The 18,939-nt window shown below is 30.0% G+C and overlaps 3 protein-coding genes across 4 annotated transcripts; 1 reads left to right on the top strand and 2 right to left on the bottom strand.

Moving 5' to 3' along the window:
- Positions 1-2,072: 2,072 nt before the first annotated feature.
- LOC114175542 (beta-galactosidase 15-like) lies at positions 2,073-5,923 on the bottom strand. Its single transcript, XM_028060296.2, has 16 exons — positions 5,762-5,923; positions 5,467-5,675; positions 5,312-5,378; positions 5,117-5,209; positions 4,892-5,035; positions 4,717-4,805; positions 4,517-4,622; positions 4,343-4,430; positions 3,990-4,270; positions 3,716-3,909; positions 3,532-3,635; positions 3,331-3,440; positions 3,035-3,256; positions 2,739-2,953; positions 2,369-2,648; positions 2,073-2,276 (listed from the first exon to the last, which is right to left on the bottom strand). Exons 1-16 carry the CDS (start codon positions 5,921-5,923, stop codon positions 2,169-2,171), a joined length of 2,472 nt encoding a protein of 823 aa, XP_027916097.1. The 3' UTR covers positions 2,073-2,168.
- Positions 5,924-10,919: 4,996 nt separating this feature from the next.
- Positions 10,920-13,480, top strand: LOC114177771 (Acyl-CoA N-acyltransferases (NAT) superfamily protein). Its single transcript, XM_028063287.2, has 5 exons — positions 10,920-11,207; positions 11,337-11,492; positions 11,946-12,041; positions 12,195-12,315; positions 13,058-13,480. The coding sequence occupies exons 1-5, from the start codon at positions 10,944-10,946 to the stop codon at positions 13,210-13,212; spliced, it is 792 nt and encodes a 263-aa protein (XP_027919088.1). The 5' UTR covers positions 10,920-10,943; the 3' UTR covers positions 13,213-13,480.
- Positions 13,481-13,534: 54 nt separating this feature from the next.
- Positions 13,535-17,453, bottom strand: LOC114177770 (Alg9-like mannosyltransferase family). Of its 2 annotated transcripts, none has more exons than XM_028063284.2 (9): positions 17,095-17,453; positions 16,891-17,008; positions 16,332-16,436; positions 15,907-16,190; positions 14,966-15,247; positions 14,665-14,866; positions 14,189-14,340; positions 13,938-14,100; positions 13,535-13,841 (listed from the first exon to the last, which is right to left on the bottom strand). In XM_028063284.2, the coding sequence occupies exons 1-9, from the start codon at positions 17,316-17,318 to the stop codon at positions 13,761-13,763; spliced, it is 1,611 nt and encodes a 536-aa protein (XP_027919085.1). In that variant the 5' UTR covers positions 17,319-17,453; the 3' UTR covers positions 13,535-13,760. The 2 variants fall into 2 exon arrangements, with proteins under 2 accessions (XP_027919085.1, XP_027919086.1); XM_028063285.2 differs by having other exon boundaries at positions 16,891-16,977; positions 17,095-17,424.
- Between the last annotated feature and the right edge of the window lie 1,486 nt (positions 17,454-18,939).

The following is an 18,939-nucleotide window of genomic DNA, read 5'->3' as shown; positions in this document are numbered from 1 at the left end:
GGGAGGGAGTGTTATCAATTAATGGTAGTCTATTGATTTGAAACAATTACTCATGATTGATACTCATATGATTCATTACTTCATTACTTCTTAGGTAAATATTATTTGTATTAATTATTTATTTGATTTGTATCTTTATGGGTTATGGGTTATCATGTTACATATATAAATAGGACTCTTTCTCTCAATAATAAAGACACACAGAAATTGTCCCCTCTTATCTCATTCTCTATTCTTCTCTCTAGGGATGTCAACGGGACGAGGACAAGTTTTGTTATCTCATACCCATTCCCGTAGAAAATACCAATTTAAACCTAGTTGATAAAATTTAAAAATATTTTTAAAAAATATAAAAGAAAAATAAATATTCAAATTAAAATATATTTTAAATGTTTGTATACTTCAATTTTTTAAATTCTAATGAATCTCTTTTTTATACACTAATAAAAGTGTTAATACATCAGTTGATCAAAATGTCGCAAAGAACAAATAATAAACATAATAATAAAATTTTGACATAAATCTTGTATCTTTTAAACTCCATTATATGTTGGATGGTGATAAAAAAATATTCATAGCAATTACATTAAATTTTTATATTGTAGTAAATAAAAGTTATTTATATAATTATAGTGAAAAAATTACAGTATGATTGATAATAAGTTAGAAAATAAAAAATAATTAGATAAAATATATCGAAATAGTATTCTACATGATGAAAATAAACAACAAATAAAAATATTAAAAATTAACAAATGTGTGCCTTTGAAACAATTTGAGAGACTATTGAAAGAAATCGCACAAAGAAAAACAAATGTATAATTAATCAAACTTGTCTAATATCAACATATATACTCAATAGTTGAGAAATAACAAAAATTATTTTAACGAAACAAAAAAGTTATTAAAATGAAACAAAAATTAATAATAATAAGTAAAGAAATTTTTTATATTACCTAATAAGTGAAAATATTTATGCTATTAAATATTTAAATTGAGAGTATTAAACATTCTCATGTGAAAGAAAAATATACAATAAATAAAAATATTAAAAAATAATAGAAATATTCAAATGTGATACATAATTTTTTTTAATTCACATACATCATTTTAATATAATTATATAAAGGTTATGATAAGATAAAAAATATATTGGAGCTGCGAATGAGCTTCATGACAGACCAAATAATTAGAAGAAATAAAAAATAAAAAGTATATTATATATATGATTACTTTATTAATTGTAACAACTTAAATTGGAACGAAGATATGGCGAGGACGGGTATTATGGCGGGATATGTACATCCTCATACTCATCGTCATACCCAATTGAAAAAGTCGAAGAATCTCCATACCCATACCTAGTCAATGGGGGGTTCTCCGTCAAAACGGTAATAAGTTCGGACAGTACCTACGAAGACAGATTTATTTATCATCTCTACTTCTTTCTTCTCTCTATTATGCTTTATTTTATTATATATATATATATATATATATATAAAAGGTTAAATCTTTATTAAATCCACTTATAGTACAAATAAAAAGAAATGGGAGTAGTTACTAAAAGATATACATAGATGAAGAAACAAATATATACATACTTATCCTTTCTTTCGTATTCGAATTTAAAAAAGTATAATATTACTCATATTCATATCAATTAATTTAAAGTTTTTTAGTCAAAATAAAAACAAATTAAATAATAAATGACATGCTGTTACATGTTATTTTACTTTTATTTATCTCTTGTCAATTGTTACATCCAAGATCTAAATGAATTATGTAATAGTGAATTTGTTTCATAATAAAGAAATTCGTCGTACAAAATTAAAATTATGAATAAAGAATTCCGTCGTACAAAATTAAAACCATACGTTTGTTTTTATTTGATAAATTATGCAAGCCATATTTATATATAAACAAAAACAAATTATGGCACATAAAATAAAACGCTTTTTTTTTTATCATTCAATTCTTTTGATTTATTTAAATTTTCAAGATAAAGCCATCGGGATTTAATTTTTATATCAAGAATACTCAAATATTATCAATTAATATATATGAAGCGGATATAACAAAAATAAAATTGTATATTAACATAATAGTTAACGTCTTTCTCACAAAAAAGATAAAAAAAAGTTTATTAATGATAAAAGTCTAAAGACATCCTAACAAACTATCTCCACTGCAAGTCTCTTGGTAATACTTTCACAAGTGGTTGGACCAAATATTTTCTCTGAAACATCAACGGAACATGTTTTTTTACCAACGCATTCCTACACACCCAAATGTTTTAAGTAAGTTATTAAAATCACCTAAAAATAAATCTAATAACGAAAATAATGCAAACACTTGAAGAGAATTATACCTTTTTCAGAATGGACAATGCATTCTTTTTGCTTTCACAGCTACCCTTGGTGAATGATCCACACACTCCTTTGGGATCACCAAAACTTGTAAATTTAATTGCAGAAATTGGACGATCTTGGCAAGACAACTCCAAGGTCTTGTTCTCATATGCATTTCCACATGCACTTCCAACAACAACAGTTTCGAACTTCACCAATGAAGGGTTACCACCCAACTCTGCAAACAAAACCAAACTATTTTCACCATCATCACGCAGAAAGGAACGAGGAACATGGTACCTGAACGATTCAAAACATAACTAAATTAATATCTTGTAAAATAATAAAGGAGTGGAAGATGGAACATCCTAGTCGTAAAACATAACCAACCATCTCTGTGTCGGGTTCCCACAATTGGTCACACATTTTGTGTCAGTGTACTCTCCACGGTAATCACATGGCTCATCACTGCAACCTTCTTCCTCAGCCAAATAACTGGGCCATATGCGTCCAAGATTTTCACCATTCACCCATGCATACCCTTTGCCCATTCCCTTCAAATCTACCACAACAGGGTCTGACCCCATAGGAGCTTTGAAGGTAGTCTTCATATTATACACACATTAGTTTTCAGTTATAATTAAAACCAAATGCCACTATAATTAAAAAAAATTAAGATGAATTACCTTGTACCAAGTGAGCATTCTGTTTGTGGGTAATTGTTGAGATTCCCAGTTGGTAGGTGAGTCTTCACTGAAGAATTTGTGGTTCCAACCATTCAATCCAACTTTGTATAGCCATTTGTGTGATGATAAATCCTTAGTGATGGTTTCATCACCTTTCTCACGCACCAGCTCAATTGGCCCAACAAGACCGGAATGCCATGTATCAAAATGTGGTCCATAGTTCTATTTTTTTCAAAACATAAATCAGCAAAATAGAAACAAATAAAACATCATTATTATGTAAATTTAAATCGAACCTGAAGTCCAACGGTGACACTAAGCAAGCTTATGGTATTTGTTCCTCGCTTCAACCTAATCTTTGACTCAAATTTATCATTGTGAATTCCATATGTGGCCCAATGAGAGCCTATTAAGTAAAGAGTGCTGAGAACTTGTTATGAATGAAATTCTGACACAAATAATACAACGTTAATGAACACATGAATCTCAAAGTATACCAATATGTTCTCCATTAACGAAGGCGTGAATCACATGGCCGCTGCCGTTAATCCTAAGACTCATATTTTCGCTCCAAAGTGGATCATCGTGCTTGAGATGAAGTCTGTCACAGAAAAAATATGGTATGATGAACAACTATAAAGTGGAACAAAAGAACATAAAAGGTTAAGTTGAGGTGGTTACTTCGTCATGTACCAGAGATAGTCACTGTTATCACTAGCCATAAGTTTTTGATCAATAAGTCCAGGTGCAGAGATGTTGCTTTTAGCATGAAGAGCATTATCAATATTCTCTGACCTCCACATCCATTTCAAAGCTATGGGATCTTTTTCTTCTTGTTTGGTTTCTTTGACCATCACAGAGGTTTGAATATTCACCTGTTTCAGTAAATATAAACTTAGGAATCAATAACATAATAGTTGATTATAACGAAAAAAACATAAATGTTTTGTCTAACCTTGGCAGTGTTATACTCTTCGTGCTGACAATCAGGAAGAAGACTAACAGACCATGCTGGAATGGTGTACTTGTTTCCTCTAAATGTTAGGGTGGCATCAGTGGTGGTGTTGGTGTTGCTCAAGAAGCAGCTTGATGATCCATTTCTGGCATAAACGGTGGCCTTAACAGAGTTTCCAAAATCAGTCTCCAAGACTTTTCCATTTGTAATAGTTTCCTCCATAGACTTCAAAACACTATGAAGTTCTTTGAGGTGACCCCATTTTGGTTGAGCAATGTTGCCTGCAAATATTAATAAAATGGATTAGAGGTGGAAGTGTTAATCCATGAAAAGTATATAATAAATTCAATTACCGTATTCATCAAGAGGAGCATCGTAATCGTATGTAGTGGTGATATATGGACCCCCGGCTGTTCTACCGAAATTAGTCCCTCCATGGTACTGAACATAAACAAAACAATAATTTAGTATAAATGAACTACGATCAAAGACACCATGCATGATTAATGTTTTCAATTATGAATTACCATGTAATAATTTTGGAATGTGCCTCCAGTTTGGAAAAATCTAGCCACAGAATAGGCAACATCTTCGGCAGTTCTGTGTGGATCTCTGCCACCCCAATTCTTGAACCTTAAATTCATCAAAAAATAAAAGCACAAATATAAGATCTATTAATGAAAATGTTAGTTAGAATTTGGAAAACAGTGAAGAATATTAGACTTACCAACCAACCCAATTTTCAGTCCACATTTTAGGACTGTTGGGATTATTGGGTTGAAAGTTGTCGCAGTACCAACCATTGCAAGTATCGATCTACACATGAAATTTAAGAACTATTAATTTCATCACTTCACAGATTGATGAAGTATTTGACTAACGTAAAATGTATAAACAAATACCATAGGCTGAGGAGCATCGGACTCTTGACACATGATCCATGGAACTCCAACGTTCAATGACTCGGCCATATTTGCACACCAATTTATGTAAGCTTTTCCCGCTTCTCCATAATGTGAAATCACGTTACCGTATTCATTTTCGATCTAAAATATCATTCACCATGTTATGGATAAATACTTTAATGGAACCATTCTCAAAAGATCGAAAAGAAAAGAGAAAAGTACCTGAGTGAGAATAATGGGACCACCTTGAGAAGCAAAAAGTTTCTCTTTTTTTACCATATCCACGATCAAAGTAGTGAAATTTTGCATTTCATTCTTAGTTCCAAAATAAAATAAAAGGAAGTCAACACTAATATGTTTTGGATAAAATTATATACATAAAAAAAACTAAATAAAATAAGAAAAATTAAACATTACCATAAACACATTATTGACCGTCCTGATCTCAACACCGGGTAGATTGTAAACCCACACAGGAATCCCTCTGAAACATGAAAAATTTTATAAACTTTGATTTCACGTAAATATGATAATAACAGAGATTGAAAAGAAAGGGTGATGAAATAATGTACCCATAGTTCCATTCGGCACAAACATATGGACCAATGCGAAGAATAGCATAGAGGCCAGAATCTTGAATGGTCTTGAGAAATGTAATGAGATCATTGTTGGCAGAAAAATCATAGACACGACGAGAAGGTTCATGTGCATTCCAGAAAACATATGTTTCTATTGCATCTAAACCTCCTTCTTTTGCTTTCTTGATTAAATCGGGCCACATCTACATATATGATTAAATTACTGAGATTAAATTAATCTAAACACCATATTAAATTAACAAGAAAGCAAAATAAGAACAGTGATTACCTGAGGTGTGCTTCTAGGATAATGGATTGATCCAGATATAAGTATTCTTCGCTTACCATCAATCTTGATGGCTCTTCCATCGTTAGAAACTTCAAATGCATTAGTGGCCAACAACAAAACAAATAAACAGAGTGACAAAGAAAATAACTTTGCAATAGCCATTAGTGACTTGAGTAGATGTAAAACACTGTGAAGGTAATTTGAACGCAACTTCTATTATGTATTTATAGAAGAAATGGTTAGTTTCTTTTTGTTTATCTATATCTATATCTATCTATATCTAGGAATAAGAACTAAGATTTTATTTTTCAACAGAATAATTTTCTGTTTCTTATGTTACTTGTCTGTTTTAATTCAATTTGGAAAACCTTTAATACATAATTTATTTTTAAATATTTATGTGAGTACTGAATTCTTTTATTTTATTTCATTAGTATAATTATTTTAAATTTTAAATTAGAGTAATTGCTTCTTCAAACATAATTGGCTATTTAATATTTAATATTTGATTATTACATTGATATTAAAAAATTATCAACTGGATGAAAAAGAAATTATACCATTTAAATAATAACAAATAGATGGAGAAGGAGATAAATTATGTTAGTTACATTTAAGGTTAAGTGACTTCCACCCAACCTTATTTACATCTCCTTGTTTAAAAATCAATCATTCAATTATGCAATTCTTTTATCTGTTATTTGTTTGGCTTTATTTTTCGTTACCCAACCATTTATTACTTGCCTTAGAAATACACATTTTGTTTTTCGAATTTGTGAAATAATATTTGAATAGATTTTTCTCTAAATAAAAAAATTATCTCTTTGAAATCTGATTTCAATTTTTTTTTTCATGTGTCTCTTACTTTCTTTTTACCTCTCTTTTTTAATAACTAGTATGCACGGCTCTTTAATTTTTATAATTTACATTAAAAAAATTAATATTGTATTGGTTATATTTGAAAAAATTATCAATCTGTATCATTATATTTTATTTTTTAATTACATATATAATATTTAAATAATAAAATAAAAATTAAATAATTAAATATTAGTATTTTTTTATAATAAATTAACTAAGAGTACGTAGAAATTAATGTTAAAATTTTAAATAAAAGAGCATATAGATATAATGAGTTTAAAAGAAAAATAATATTAAAAGGTATTGACCTTTAGAAAAAATACAAAGTTAAAATTAAATTATTTTAAATAAACATAAGATATTGTTATCAATGTAAACATTAACTATTAGTTGATTATTTGATGTGCACACAATTCTTTTTTAATTATGAAATTGGGGTGTGAATTTATTTGTATTAAATTATAAAATTTTTATAATAATTTATTAGTGATTTGTAGTAAAACAATATTGTTATAGGAAGAAATTACGGTTAAAGTGGTTAGTTATATATTATAATAAAATTCATATGTACATATCGTTGTTAAAATAAAATATAGACATAGTGTTTACTTTGATCCCGTACAAAAGTATTATCCACAAATAAATTATTAAATTAAAGAAAAATGAAAAAAATGTAAACATATTGTTAGATATTGTCCCTATTAAAAAAGTTAGAGTAGGATGAAATTGATGTTAAAATTTTTAAACAAAAATGCATGCAGGTGTTGTTATCAATCTAGACATTAAATTTATAATATCTAAGTATGCACCGATTGTTTTTTTTTTTTATAATTTAGATTAAAAAAATTAATATTGTTATTGTAATATTTGAATGAATGAATTATTTATATTATTATATTTTATTATTATAATTACAAATATAATATTTAAATAATAAAATAAAAATTAAATCATTGATTACTAATATTTTTTTATAATGAATTAATTAAGAGTACATAGTTAATGTTAAAATTTTAAATAGAAGATAGTTAGTTTAATAGAAAAATAATATTGAAAAATATTGGCATGTGGAATCAGAAAAGAAAATGAAGTTAAACTTAAATTATTTTAAATAAAAAGAAATATGCAAATATGAATAAAGTGCAAATATATTGTGAAATGTAATCTTATTAAAAATTTAATATGAATTCAAGGTTAAAATTAAAAAAAAAAAACACACACATAAGATATCGTTATGAATGTAGACATTGATTCTGAGTTAATTATTTGATGTGTATACATATGTTTTTTTTTTGAAATAAATAAAATGTAGGTATATTGTGAACTTTGGTTACAAGATTATTGTCCACACATGAACAATGAACTAAAACAAAAATAAAAAAATGCAAACAGTATTTTCTTGATCACAGAGATTGAGATTGACAGAAGGGTTAAAATAGTATTTTTCTGATCACAAAGACTGAGAAACATCTTTAAAATATGTGTAATTGATGAAAAAACCTGTAAAATGGACAAATATCAATGATTGGAGATGAGATATTTAAGTATTTTTCAAAGGTGTTTGTTTTCATATAGTTTAGATAGTTAAGTCTCCAAGAATTCATACTCTACGCATTTTTCCGCTACGAATTGATATCCTCATATACTAACCAACATGTTTAAATTGACTATAGCATAAAATAGTGAAAACATCAACATGTTAAAAACATTAACAATATTTTTAGTATGAATTATTTGGAACCTAAAAACCATATTATTAAACTTAGACACTACTATGGAAAGATTGAAAGAAGTAGATTTAACTTATCTTATCTCTAAACAACACAAAATATAGATGGGGTAGGTTTAGGAAACAAGAATTTAAAATGTTAATATTTATCTTCTATTTATCGAGTTTAAGTAAATCTATAGATAACTCATCGCCATTTTTTTTACAATTTAAATTTATATCTAATTTTCAAATAAATTATATATTAATTTATTAACCACACATTAATTAAAATAATACATAAAAACTCAATTAAATAAAAGTATAGTTAAGTGTGTTGAATACTACACCGATTCGAATGCTGCAATTTTAGACTGTCATTTTTGCTCAGCGAATCAACCTAATGTTCAATGGTGTTTTTTTGGCCTTACGAGGGTGGTGGTCCATAACAGTATATACCTATAGGTGAGTTTTGTCTCCATATTTGTAGTGTTGGACGCGATTTCAGTGCTTCCAACATGAGTGTTTGTCTAAAAATAATTTTTTTTTGTCCAATTATACTACCTTAAGTTCCAACTTGTTTTTCTCCATTAAATTTTCTTTTATAGATTTATTTCATGTGCTCATAATAGAGATTAGAAATAAAAAAACATAAAATAACTAAAATACAAAGCAATGTAAAAATAATATAAGCTTGAAGATTAAACAATATAAAAGCCTATGGAAAAGTTAATTTTATTCACAAAAATTAACACTAACAAATGGTAAAAAACGTTATCAAAGTGAAAAAAGGGAAAAATAGTGGAACGTAAAAATGAAGGAAAAAAGGTAAGAAAAATAAGTGCAAAGATTGTAGTAGATGCATATATATATATATATATATATATATATATATATATATATATATATATATATATATATATATATATATATATATATATATATATATTTATTGTATTGATCTAAAAAGCAATTTTTAAATAATTTTTTCAAACTAATTTGATATAATTTGTTTCTTAAAATGTAAAGTAAAGGTAACGTAACTTAATAAATAGAGAAGTTATATTTAAAATAACAATAAAATAAATTGCTTTATAAAGTATCAAATTTTGAATTAATTAATTTTGTTTCAATTATTGTTTTTTATATTTATTTGATTACAATATACAAAATATTAAATTATTTAATTGTACTTTTATTCATTGTTTTAGTGTTTTTAATTATTTGTTTTCTTATATTTTAGAAACATTTGTTTATAATCAATTTATTTATTATTTTAATTAGTTATTTAAATTATTTATTTTATTACAGTATAGAAGCTTATACGAATAAATATTAATAATATGTTTATTAAAATAATAGTAATAGATTACTTAAAATAAAATAATAATAATAATAAAATATTAATACACATAATCATATCTGTATACTTTTTTTGCAAATATCCTCACAGTAGCGAGTAAAAGTTGAAGTTAAGTTTTTTTTTTTTTTTGTTTACATTCATCTAAATATTGTTTACTCGAATCAGATACATTAACTTTCATACTTCGAGTGAAATATAATAAACTTAGGTACACAGCCAAAAAAAAACTAAATGCAAGGTCACATTTGGCTTATTTATCAAAAAAAAAAAATGATTGGTTTTTGCATTAATATAAGTCTAAATCTATATGCCTCCAATATTTGATTAAAAATGTATCACGACTATATGTGTAATGTGTATGCATATGAAATTAAAATATACCAAAAAGTTAATTTGATCATACTTTTGGATAACGTCAAAATATTTTTCTTTCCCCAGTTCATGTTTCAGACATGAGAATTCGCAGTGATACACCCAAAACGTGTGTCTGGATAATGGCCTGACCCATTGAAGGCCCAAAAGTCCCACCTTGGTATTTTTACAATTGCTATTTGCACCCTCGAAAAAGACATTTTCCATATGAATGGTGCAATGGAAACCTACATGTTTTGATAGTATCATGGAGAAACTTTTGAATTTTGTAATTTGATACTCCTTCTAATTTGTTCTCCACGAGGTATGACAACAAATCAGATCAAATATAAATAGGATCCACCGACTGCTCGTCCTACCTAAAATAATACATCCCACTATCTATTTTATTGTATTTTATTGTTCATTGATTGTCAATGAAAAAAAATACTGAGCGAGTTTTATTTCTCTCTAAATCACAAATATCCATAGATCATAGATAATATTTTAAATTTTAAATACAATTATTTTAAACAAAATATTTAAGATATAAATTCAGTTTAAAATTTTAATCATTTGGTACAATTTAAATCAAATCTCTTAAAAATATTAATATAAATAAATTTGGTCTTACCATAAATTAAATTTAAATGAGTTATATGAAAATATAAAGTTCAAAAAATTAATCTTCTATATAACAACTTCAATAATAGAAATATATATATATATAAAGATATTTAGTTTTTTAGTCACAGCCTATATGGAAGAAATATTAATTAAAAAATGGAAATGGAAGATTGAATTTATCGGGAATGGGCCTGGGCCGCAGTGAGAAAAAAAAAAGTAAAGGAGATGAAGAACTTAAGAGAGAAACTTAAGAAGAGAGGATAATACAGAAAATGACGCTTCTATCTTTTCTCTGTTCCTGTCCTCCAGTAATTCCGAGCTCATCATGGTTTCCGTTGACGTCTAATACCACTGCTTTCTCCATCAATCACAGGTTCCAAATTCATTCCTCTGATTCCACCAACATTTTCACCCAAAAACTCGACACCTCTCTCTTATCCATCACCGAATCCTTCTACGAGGACGAGCTATGGGCCGCTGCCTGTCTCCGCGTCCGTTCCTTCAATCAATTCCGCCCTGACGCCTTCGGAATCCGAGTCAGTCTCTCATTTCAATCTTCTCATTCTTTCTTTAAAGCTCAAATTTACATTCTTGATTCAATTGAATTGTGATGAAGTAATGTAACACGATGCATGCCGTATTTCGTGTTTGTTAAGTTGTGTTAGGATCATATGAGGTACTTGGCTCAGCGCGAGTTCGAAGCACTCAAGGAGCGTGTTTCGGGGAAAAGAACGGGCTTCAGAAGAGTCTCTTGCATTAACGCGTCCCTTCCATTCTCCCACATCTCTTCACTCTCTCATGATTTGTGTTCTTTTTGTAAGGTTTGTTTATTTCCTCTTTTCATTCACGTCGCCCCGATTCCCTTCATCAATGGATTGCTCAATGCTAGTCCTTCACGTATGTATGTATGTTTGGAGATGAACATTTAGCAACTGCCAACTGTAGTCATTGGTTAAGGAATTCAAAATAGAAATTTCCATTCAAAAACATTATCAATGTATTCTTTTATTGTCATTTTGAATGCAGTGCTTGCTATGCGAATTCCATTCCAATAACAAATTTCGATATTTAGTATCCAGTGCCTTCAAACTGCAATACTTGTATGACCCAATGTTAATATTTGCTAAAATTAAATGGAGAGATCTGTTTATCATACCTATCTTTTTACTATGCTTAGAGTTCAAACCTCAATTCTATCAGATAAACTGTCACAGGAGGGATAATCTATGTGTTGATATGTTCTGTTTCTTGTTTCTTAACATATCTAATTGTAGTTTTCTGCTAATGGAGAGGACCGGATTGTAGTTGGCACTCTTGATCTTAATCAGTGCTTAAGCCTTCCTGATGAAATTGTGGGGTTGAAGCCTGAGGTATTTTCCTATCTCCTGATGTCCAAACTTGTATGCTTGTTTTGTCTAGTAGAGGTTTTGAGTTTTGACACGAAAACTGGAAAATCGTCTCTCTGCTTTCTAATTTTGTACAGTGCTACCGTGTGTAACTGTTTAAATGTTTCACTGTTATAGGGGATTGGAGCTGAGGTCACCAGGGCATACCTCAGTAATGTATGTGTTGCTGAGGAGTTGCACAGAAATGGGTTGGGTTATGCACTTCTTGAAGTGTCAAAGTTAGTAGCCTCTGATTGGGGTAAGAATCCAAAACACGCTTAACTGCTAAGTGGATGTTGCGATCGTTTCTGCTGTCTTTAAAAAAGGTCAATCGATGTGCAAATACGAAGAATGCTAACAAAATATTCCCAACTACAGTTCTTCGAATACAACCTCTTTTATTGTTTAAAATATTTGAAATTAATAAATCACGAAGGATACTTAAGTAACTTTCATAAGTTTAAACAATAATATAGTGTATTGTAAAGAGTATATTACGAACAGGTAAATCCTAATCTTTGTTTTAATAAGTGCTTCACTCGGCTGTGTAAGAATTCGGCATTTTCAAAATTTTGTTCCGTTTAGTTAGAAAACTCATTCACAAGTGGTTGCAATTCTAGTTTTCGTTATGCATGGCTCAATTCAAAATATTATTATCAGGGCAGCATTGCCAAGCACAACGATAATCACTTCCCCCCTAGTAGTTATCTAATATTGTTGATGATATTTTTGTTTGATTATTTTTCAATGCCAAGAACCAGACATCAAGGGAAACGATTGTGATCTCCCTTATCCTTGGTCTGTGCTTAGTGAACATTCTTGTGGACCATGAAGAGTTCCTGTGTTGTAAAGCACTATTGGTGTTCATATAGTATTCTATTTTTTTTTCCTTAACCATTTTACTCATTTTAGTTTATGAACGAGGACAACCTGATTTTACATGACAACTCAGATTGGACTCTCCTAGTCCAAAAATGACTACATTTATCTATCGTTGTCAGGTATAACAGATTTGTACGTCCATGTTGCTGTCGACAATGAACCAGCCAAGAAATTGTATATGAAAAGTGGGTTCGTCTATGAAAGTGATGAACCCGCGTGGCAGGCCCGGTTTATGGATCGACCCCGAAGACTTCTGCTATGGTCAGGGCTTTGAAGGACCAAATTTAACAGTGTTGTCCTATATCTCTTGTGTATATGGTTTACTGTCTATTCTTGTGAAGTAATTTTCAGAACATAGGTCGTCAATGTAACGTGTTTTGCCCTTTTAGCAAATCTGGTTGACGAGGGTCAGCTTTAAGCCTTGTAAGCACACATTGTAAGGCTTACAGCCTTAGAACATTTGGGGCGCGGAACATTGTAAGAACATATCATAGTATGTACTTAGTTGCAATAACTAGAAAGATCAAATTCATTTACTCCTAGCATAGCATCTATATGCTTCATAGAAGTATATCTTTGTCTACCCAGAAAAGAGATTCCTCAAGTTGTAATTCATCAATGATCATTTCTAAAAATATATTGAAAGAGTATTTACAAGCTTTCTACTTGAAATTTCCTGGTAAGGTAAGCAGTAAATTAACGGACAACATGAATTCATCATTCGAAGGACCAAATTACCGGAGTCAAAATTTGAATTGCAGCACGTGAAATGATAAATTGAACTGTCACAAAGCCAAATTTGCTGGAGATCAGATCAATATTCTATCTCCTTCGAACGTATACAACAACTGAAGCTTGAAGATCACGATCTACCTTGAAGTGAGCGTTAAAAAATCTTCTTTCCTGTTGTAATCCCAAAGTTAATTAAAAAGATAAGGACAAAACATTAAGACGAATAAAAAAACTAAGAAATAAACTTTAGGACAGTCTAATAATTACCTCCCCATAATCAAATGAATTTAAAAGGTTCTTCAATTTTTGTTCTTCTGAATCAAATAAAACTATGTGGCTGGCCATAGACACGTTTTTAGCATATGCAGACACAAAAGAAACAGGGTCCATCAAGAAACGGTCGGACTCATCGAGGACTCCTTTCTCTTCACTGGTGAACAATATACATTAACATGAATTATGAACTTAATTAACTTCCAACAAGATTAGAAGCGATGACAATGCGCAAACTTCCAAACCTTGGGGTGCAGTCCAGAAATTGCATTGGCAGGTCATGATGCAGCATGGAATAGTATGGAGTCGCATGGCAAGGCGTTAGGAATAGGATGCTTCTCACTTTCCCATGAAGAGCTTCTCTAGCAAGATGGTTCATGACATCCTCAGGTCCTCTCTGTCAGAAAACAGAGATTGAATATTCTAAGTTCTTACAGAAGATTGCTTCGCTCAACTCTAGATATAATAAACAAGCACATCAAATTGAAAGAAGATTCTAAATAGATTAGAGCACGTTTGGACAAACTTCTCCGTAAGAATTAAACTATATGACAAAAATTTGATAAATCAACTTATGCTTCATAAACTAATTTTAACTCAGGGAGAAACTTGTTTCATTTTTTTTTCTATAATTTCTTTTGGAGAAATTTGTCCAAACACGCCCTTAATACATAAGCAGCATCAAGTCCAAGTAAAGATAGGAAGGGAAGAAGAGAGAGACCTGATGGACCAAACTCATATACAAAGCCATTGGAATATTGGTAGCAAGCAAAAATAAGATAGCAATTCTCATCTTGGTAGGGCACCTGGTATGCGTTTTGGAAGATTCTTTCCCTTTATACCTTGCAGAACCAGGATCTTCTATTGCAGCTAAAGAGTAACCAGAGAACATCAGAGCTATGGGAAGAACTGGCAAAACAAACCTGTACCTCATAGTGATCATTGTCACGGATCAAGCTAAACCCAATAGAATAGACCGGATACATGTTAACATGCTTATGTAAATTTTAAGATTGGAATACCTGAATTCTTTGTGACCTAATAAACTGTAGAAACCTAAAACCCATGCAAGAAGGCCAGAAAGCTTCCATTGTTTGGAATAAATTATACCAGCTATACAAAATGGTAAGTAAGAGAAGATCATAACTGTAAATCCCTGAGTGAAGTACCAGTGCCACTTGTGAGTTCCATAATAGTCTCCACCAGAGGAGAGAAAATTGAATTTTAGAAAATTAAGTGGTACTAGAACCCATGTGCCGTACATGAAACGATCTAATAAGCAGGTAAGTCCAAGCACCAGGATCCTGATAGAGTGCACCCAAGTGTTAATAAAATAAGGTCTTCAGGGTCAAGGGAAACAGAGAAAATTCACATGTGATAATAATGCACGCGACTCTTAAGGCACAATTCCTTGACAAGATTGTATTTTCATAACAATAAATCGTAAAATGTGTGAACTTTCAGGAAAGGAGTCGTCTGACGTTCATGGGGAAGGAAAAGTCACAGAATTTATAAAGTGAATCTCCTGGGCACATAGAAAGGAGCAAAGGAGAGTGATGACTTGAATTTGACAACAAAAACATTATTCAATACAAATATATTTCTTGTTCCTTTTAATTAGAAGCAGTGATTATGAGACTTCATAAAGATTTGAATAAATTAATTTACCTTAACTTTTGAGTTACTAATGTTATTTTCTGATATGAAATATAATTAAATTTTCAAATAGCACTGACATGTCAAATTAATGATTGTAGTATGTACAATAAAATAAATAAATTACATGGAATTTTTATACGCTACAATAAAAAATCTCATTGCCTGAATAAATCCTGGTTACTGGGAAACACAAGGAAAATAACACCAAATTCAGGTATCCTTACATCTCCATCCACAGATGTCATGAAGCTTTCTAAGAAATAAACTGGTAAAATCAGAGTATTTAGACAGTCCCAAAACATACCCAATAGGAGCCACCTCCAAAAAAATGAATTTGAATCTATCACGTGCCTTTAAAAGCTCAAGCAGACCGACATACAACCATGTAATTGCACTTGTTGGTCGGATAGCACAAGCCACTGCTGCCACAGCTAAACCCCACTTCCTTGAAACAAAGGAATAGTTGCTGGAAGATCTCATGCAGGGCCAAAAGTAAAGAGACACAAGTGTAAGAACAGTCTCCAAGCTATTCGATAGCGTTCGAGAAAAACTATAAAACATAAACCAATTGGACAACTGCGAAAAGAGCTGAGACAGAGTTAAGTTTTCATAACATTACACAAAAATTAAGAACAGTACACAAAATGCAAAACAGCAAGAATTTATCACATTAAACACACCCAATTTAAGAAAAAAAAAGAAGAGAGAGTAGGCAAAATCGTAGGATACTGTCCATTTTGCAACACAATCACCGAAAAGAACCTCAGAAAGCTTGTACAAGTATAAATCACCAACTGCAGAGAACACAGATTGAAGAAGCCGTGGAGTCCTCATCTAACAAACATAGTACAAAAATTCTATACGTTAATTTTCAGTCAATTAAAGATTTTAACCTATTAAATCAATTTAAAATCACTCAGAAATGAATTTAAAAATAATTATAATAAAATTTAACAATCTTTATCTTACACTACAACAATCACAAGACAGTATAAAATACATATATTTGTAGGACATTGTTATTAAATTCAAATTAGATTTAATTACAGGATACAATTTCATTCAAGTAGAGGAAGACTATTATTGGTGATAAAATTTTCTTTTATAATTTATTGCAACTGCAGTGCAAACCTCAAAACTCAATACTGATGTTTAAATTAGAATAGTTCCATATTAGTGGTGATAAAATTATAATTAATGGAACCACACCTATGAAATACATTAAAAAAAAGAAAAGAATACATGAATTGTTTGTTTAAGCTGGTACATTTAGATTTAGAGTGTTTACCATAAGCCAAGGAGTATCAAGATGCAATAAGGCGAGGAGCCTATAAAGCGGAACGAAGAACATGGGATGCAAGTAGCTTCGGATACCCTGTTTCCATTCCCACGTTAAGTGACCGTACCTGCCAGATCATCGCTTACGTGCCATCGGCGAAGAAACAAACGGAGGTTTAACGGAAAAATGAAAGGGAAATTACTGGAACCGTACCCAAAGGCGACACGGTGCGCGACCTCGGGGCCCTGCCAGTGTTCGTCGGGGTTGAAATAAGTCTGCACCAAAACAGAATTCACCATTCGGAACGCCAAGCAGAGAAGGAAGATTCGTTTGTGAGAACAGCAGAATGACGAGTGCTCTGAATCTGATTTCGATGACGTTGGAGCTTCGGATTTCTGTTTGTCGGCATCTTTGTTGCTATTGTGCCTTTGTCTCATTATTTGAGACTGGGATATCTGTTTCCCTCTGTCGTTAGAAAAGAGTACGGACTACAGTCATTTACTTTTGTTCTTCTTCACCACTACGAACGAAAAAGGAAGAAGTTCCAGGATCAATAGCGTGGACTCTGGTGCTAACCGCATTTTTCCGTATATGACCCGACTCAAATTGGGTTTACAAATATTTTCAGTTATGGACCCAAACGCAAGAAACAAGCTTTCACTTCTTGCACCCCAGAACTTCTTTCTTTGTGCTACCCCTCAAATTTATGAAATGACCATTTTATCTCCATAAGAGTGACTTTTCGGTTATATGTTTCCGGAAAATTTTCAAACAAACTTGTCAAGATTTTAGAAATAATATTTTTTAATGAGATTTTTGGAATAAAGTTTTTGGAACAAAATTTCTGAAATTCATAATACTTTTTGGAACGAGTTTTTTAGAATATTCTATATGAAATATGTTTTTGAAAAAGTTTTCTGAAACAAAATTTCCACATTTATCTCTTCTTCCTCTGCAGTGTTCTTCCCTTCTTCTTCTTCTTCTTCTTCTACAGCGTTTCTCTCCTCTTCTTTTTCTCTGCAACAGTGATGGTGGTAGCAGTAAGAGTAGCGGTAGTGATAGTGTAGTGCAATGGTGAAAGATGTTTAAATCTTTTCATGTAAATGTGGAATTGCAGTTAGTAATTATGGGTGCAAGGAGTAATAGTCCAAGAAATTCTATCTTGCAAAAAGAGCTTCTGCAAAAGAATACTAATGTCCACACTAAAAATCCTTTGGTAAAAGAAAAAAACCAAGGCAGAAAATCGCGAATAGAGAATTATCATTCCTAGTTATTACTCAATCCTATTTAGTTAGTAAAAAATATTCCTAAAAATATTTATATAAGTCTTTTTAAAAGGAGACGGTAATGTATTATTGTATGGTTTATTAAAAAAATTATTTTAACTTGAAAAAGTAATATATTCATTTTTTCATTTTTTTTTCAGAAAATCAATAAAAAACTATTCTATGAAAACATTGTTTCCTGAATATGTTATTTTTCTTTAAAATGTAAACATACATGAAAAATTGTTTGAAATCCAAAACTTTTATACTGTAAAACATTACCTATCAAAATATATATATATATATATATATATATATATATATATATATATATATATATATATATATATATATATATATATATATGTGTGTGTGTGTGTGTGTGTATGAATAAAATACGAGTTTATGAAAAAAATGCACTGCATTTTGGAATAATATTATTTTAAACAGCTACATAAAATTTAAAGAATCTAAAATTTCTAAGGAAATATTATAAGACTAAATTATTTTAAAAAAATTATATATACATTATTAGTAATTTATCTCTTAAGAAAGCATGGTTTTTAAATAGAAGTTCAGAAAAAGAAAAGGGTAATAAATGTTTAAATGGTACTATAAAAATAGACAATCTTTGACAAAATTTTATATTTATTCACTTAAAAATGATTATATTTATTTATGTTTTCTAAAATTTAAGATAAATTTAATTAATATTCAAAACCCATAATTATTTTTATTGAAAAAGGTAAATCAGGACAATGCATTTTTTTAAATGTAATATAAATCATTAATT

Source organism: Vigna unguiculata, chromosome 3 (genome assembly GCF_037176805.1).
Source record: "Vigna unguiculata cultivar grain cowpea cultivar isolate G323 ecotype 2 chromosome 3, ASM3717680v1, whole genome shotgun sequence".
NCBI classification, from domain to species: domain Eukaryota; kingdom Viridiplantae; phylum Streptophyta; class Magnoliopsida; order Fabales; family Fabaceae; genus Vigna; species Vigna unguiculata.
The sequence above is the reverse complement of the archived record's forward strand: the minus strand, read 5'-3'. Positions and strand labels throughout refer to the sequence as shown.

What these genes read in the sequence shown, in the direction of transcription:
- LOC114175542 (XM_028060296.2), bottom strand. Translation starts at nt 5,923, where the DNA reads ATGGCTATTGCAAAGTTATTTTCTTTGTCACTCTGTTTATTTGTTTTG. An exon ending in CCGATGCTCCTCAGCCTATG is followed by an intron (nt 4,806 to 4,891) that starts GTATTTGTTTAT and finishes TTTCATGTGTAG; the next exon opens with ATCGATACTTGCAATGGTTG. An exon ending in GGGAACCCGACACAGAGATG is followed by an intron (nt 2,649 to 2,738) that starts GTTGGTTATGTT and finishes TGAATCGTTCAG; the next exon opens with GTACCATGTTCCTCGTTCCT.
- LOC114177771 (XM_028063287.2), top strand. Translation starts at nt 10,944, where the DNA reads ATGACGCTTCTATCTTTTCTCTGTTCCTGTCCTCCAGTAATTCCGAGC. An exon ending in CTGACGCCTTCGGAATCCGA is followed by an intron (nt 11,208 to 11,336) that starts GTCAGTCTCTCA and finishes AAGTTGTGTTAG; the next exon opens with GATCATATGAGGTACTTGGC. An exon ending in GTTAGTAGCCTCTGATTGGG is followed by an intron (nt 12,316 to 13,057) that starts GTAAGAATCCAA and finishes TATCGTTGTCAG; the next exon opens with GTATAACAGATTTGTACGTC.
- LOC114177770 (XM_028063284.2), bottom strand. Translation starts at nt 17,318, where the DNA reads ATGAGACAAAGGCACAATAGCAACAAAGATGCCGACAAACAGAAATCC. An exon ending in ATATGAGTTTGGTCCATCAG is followed by an intron (nt 14,341 to 14,664) that starts GTCTCTCTCTTC and finishes GTTTTCTGACAG; the next exon opens with AGAGGACCTGAGGATGTCAT. An exon ending in ATTCATTTGATTATGGGGAG is followed by an intron (nt 13,842 to 13,937) that starts GTAATTATTAGA and finishes GGATTACAACAG; the next exon opens with GAAAGAAGATTTTTTAACGC.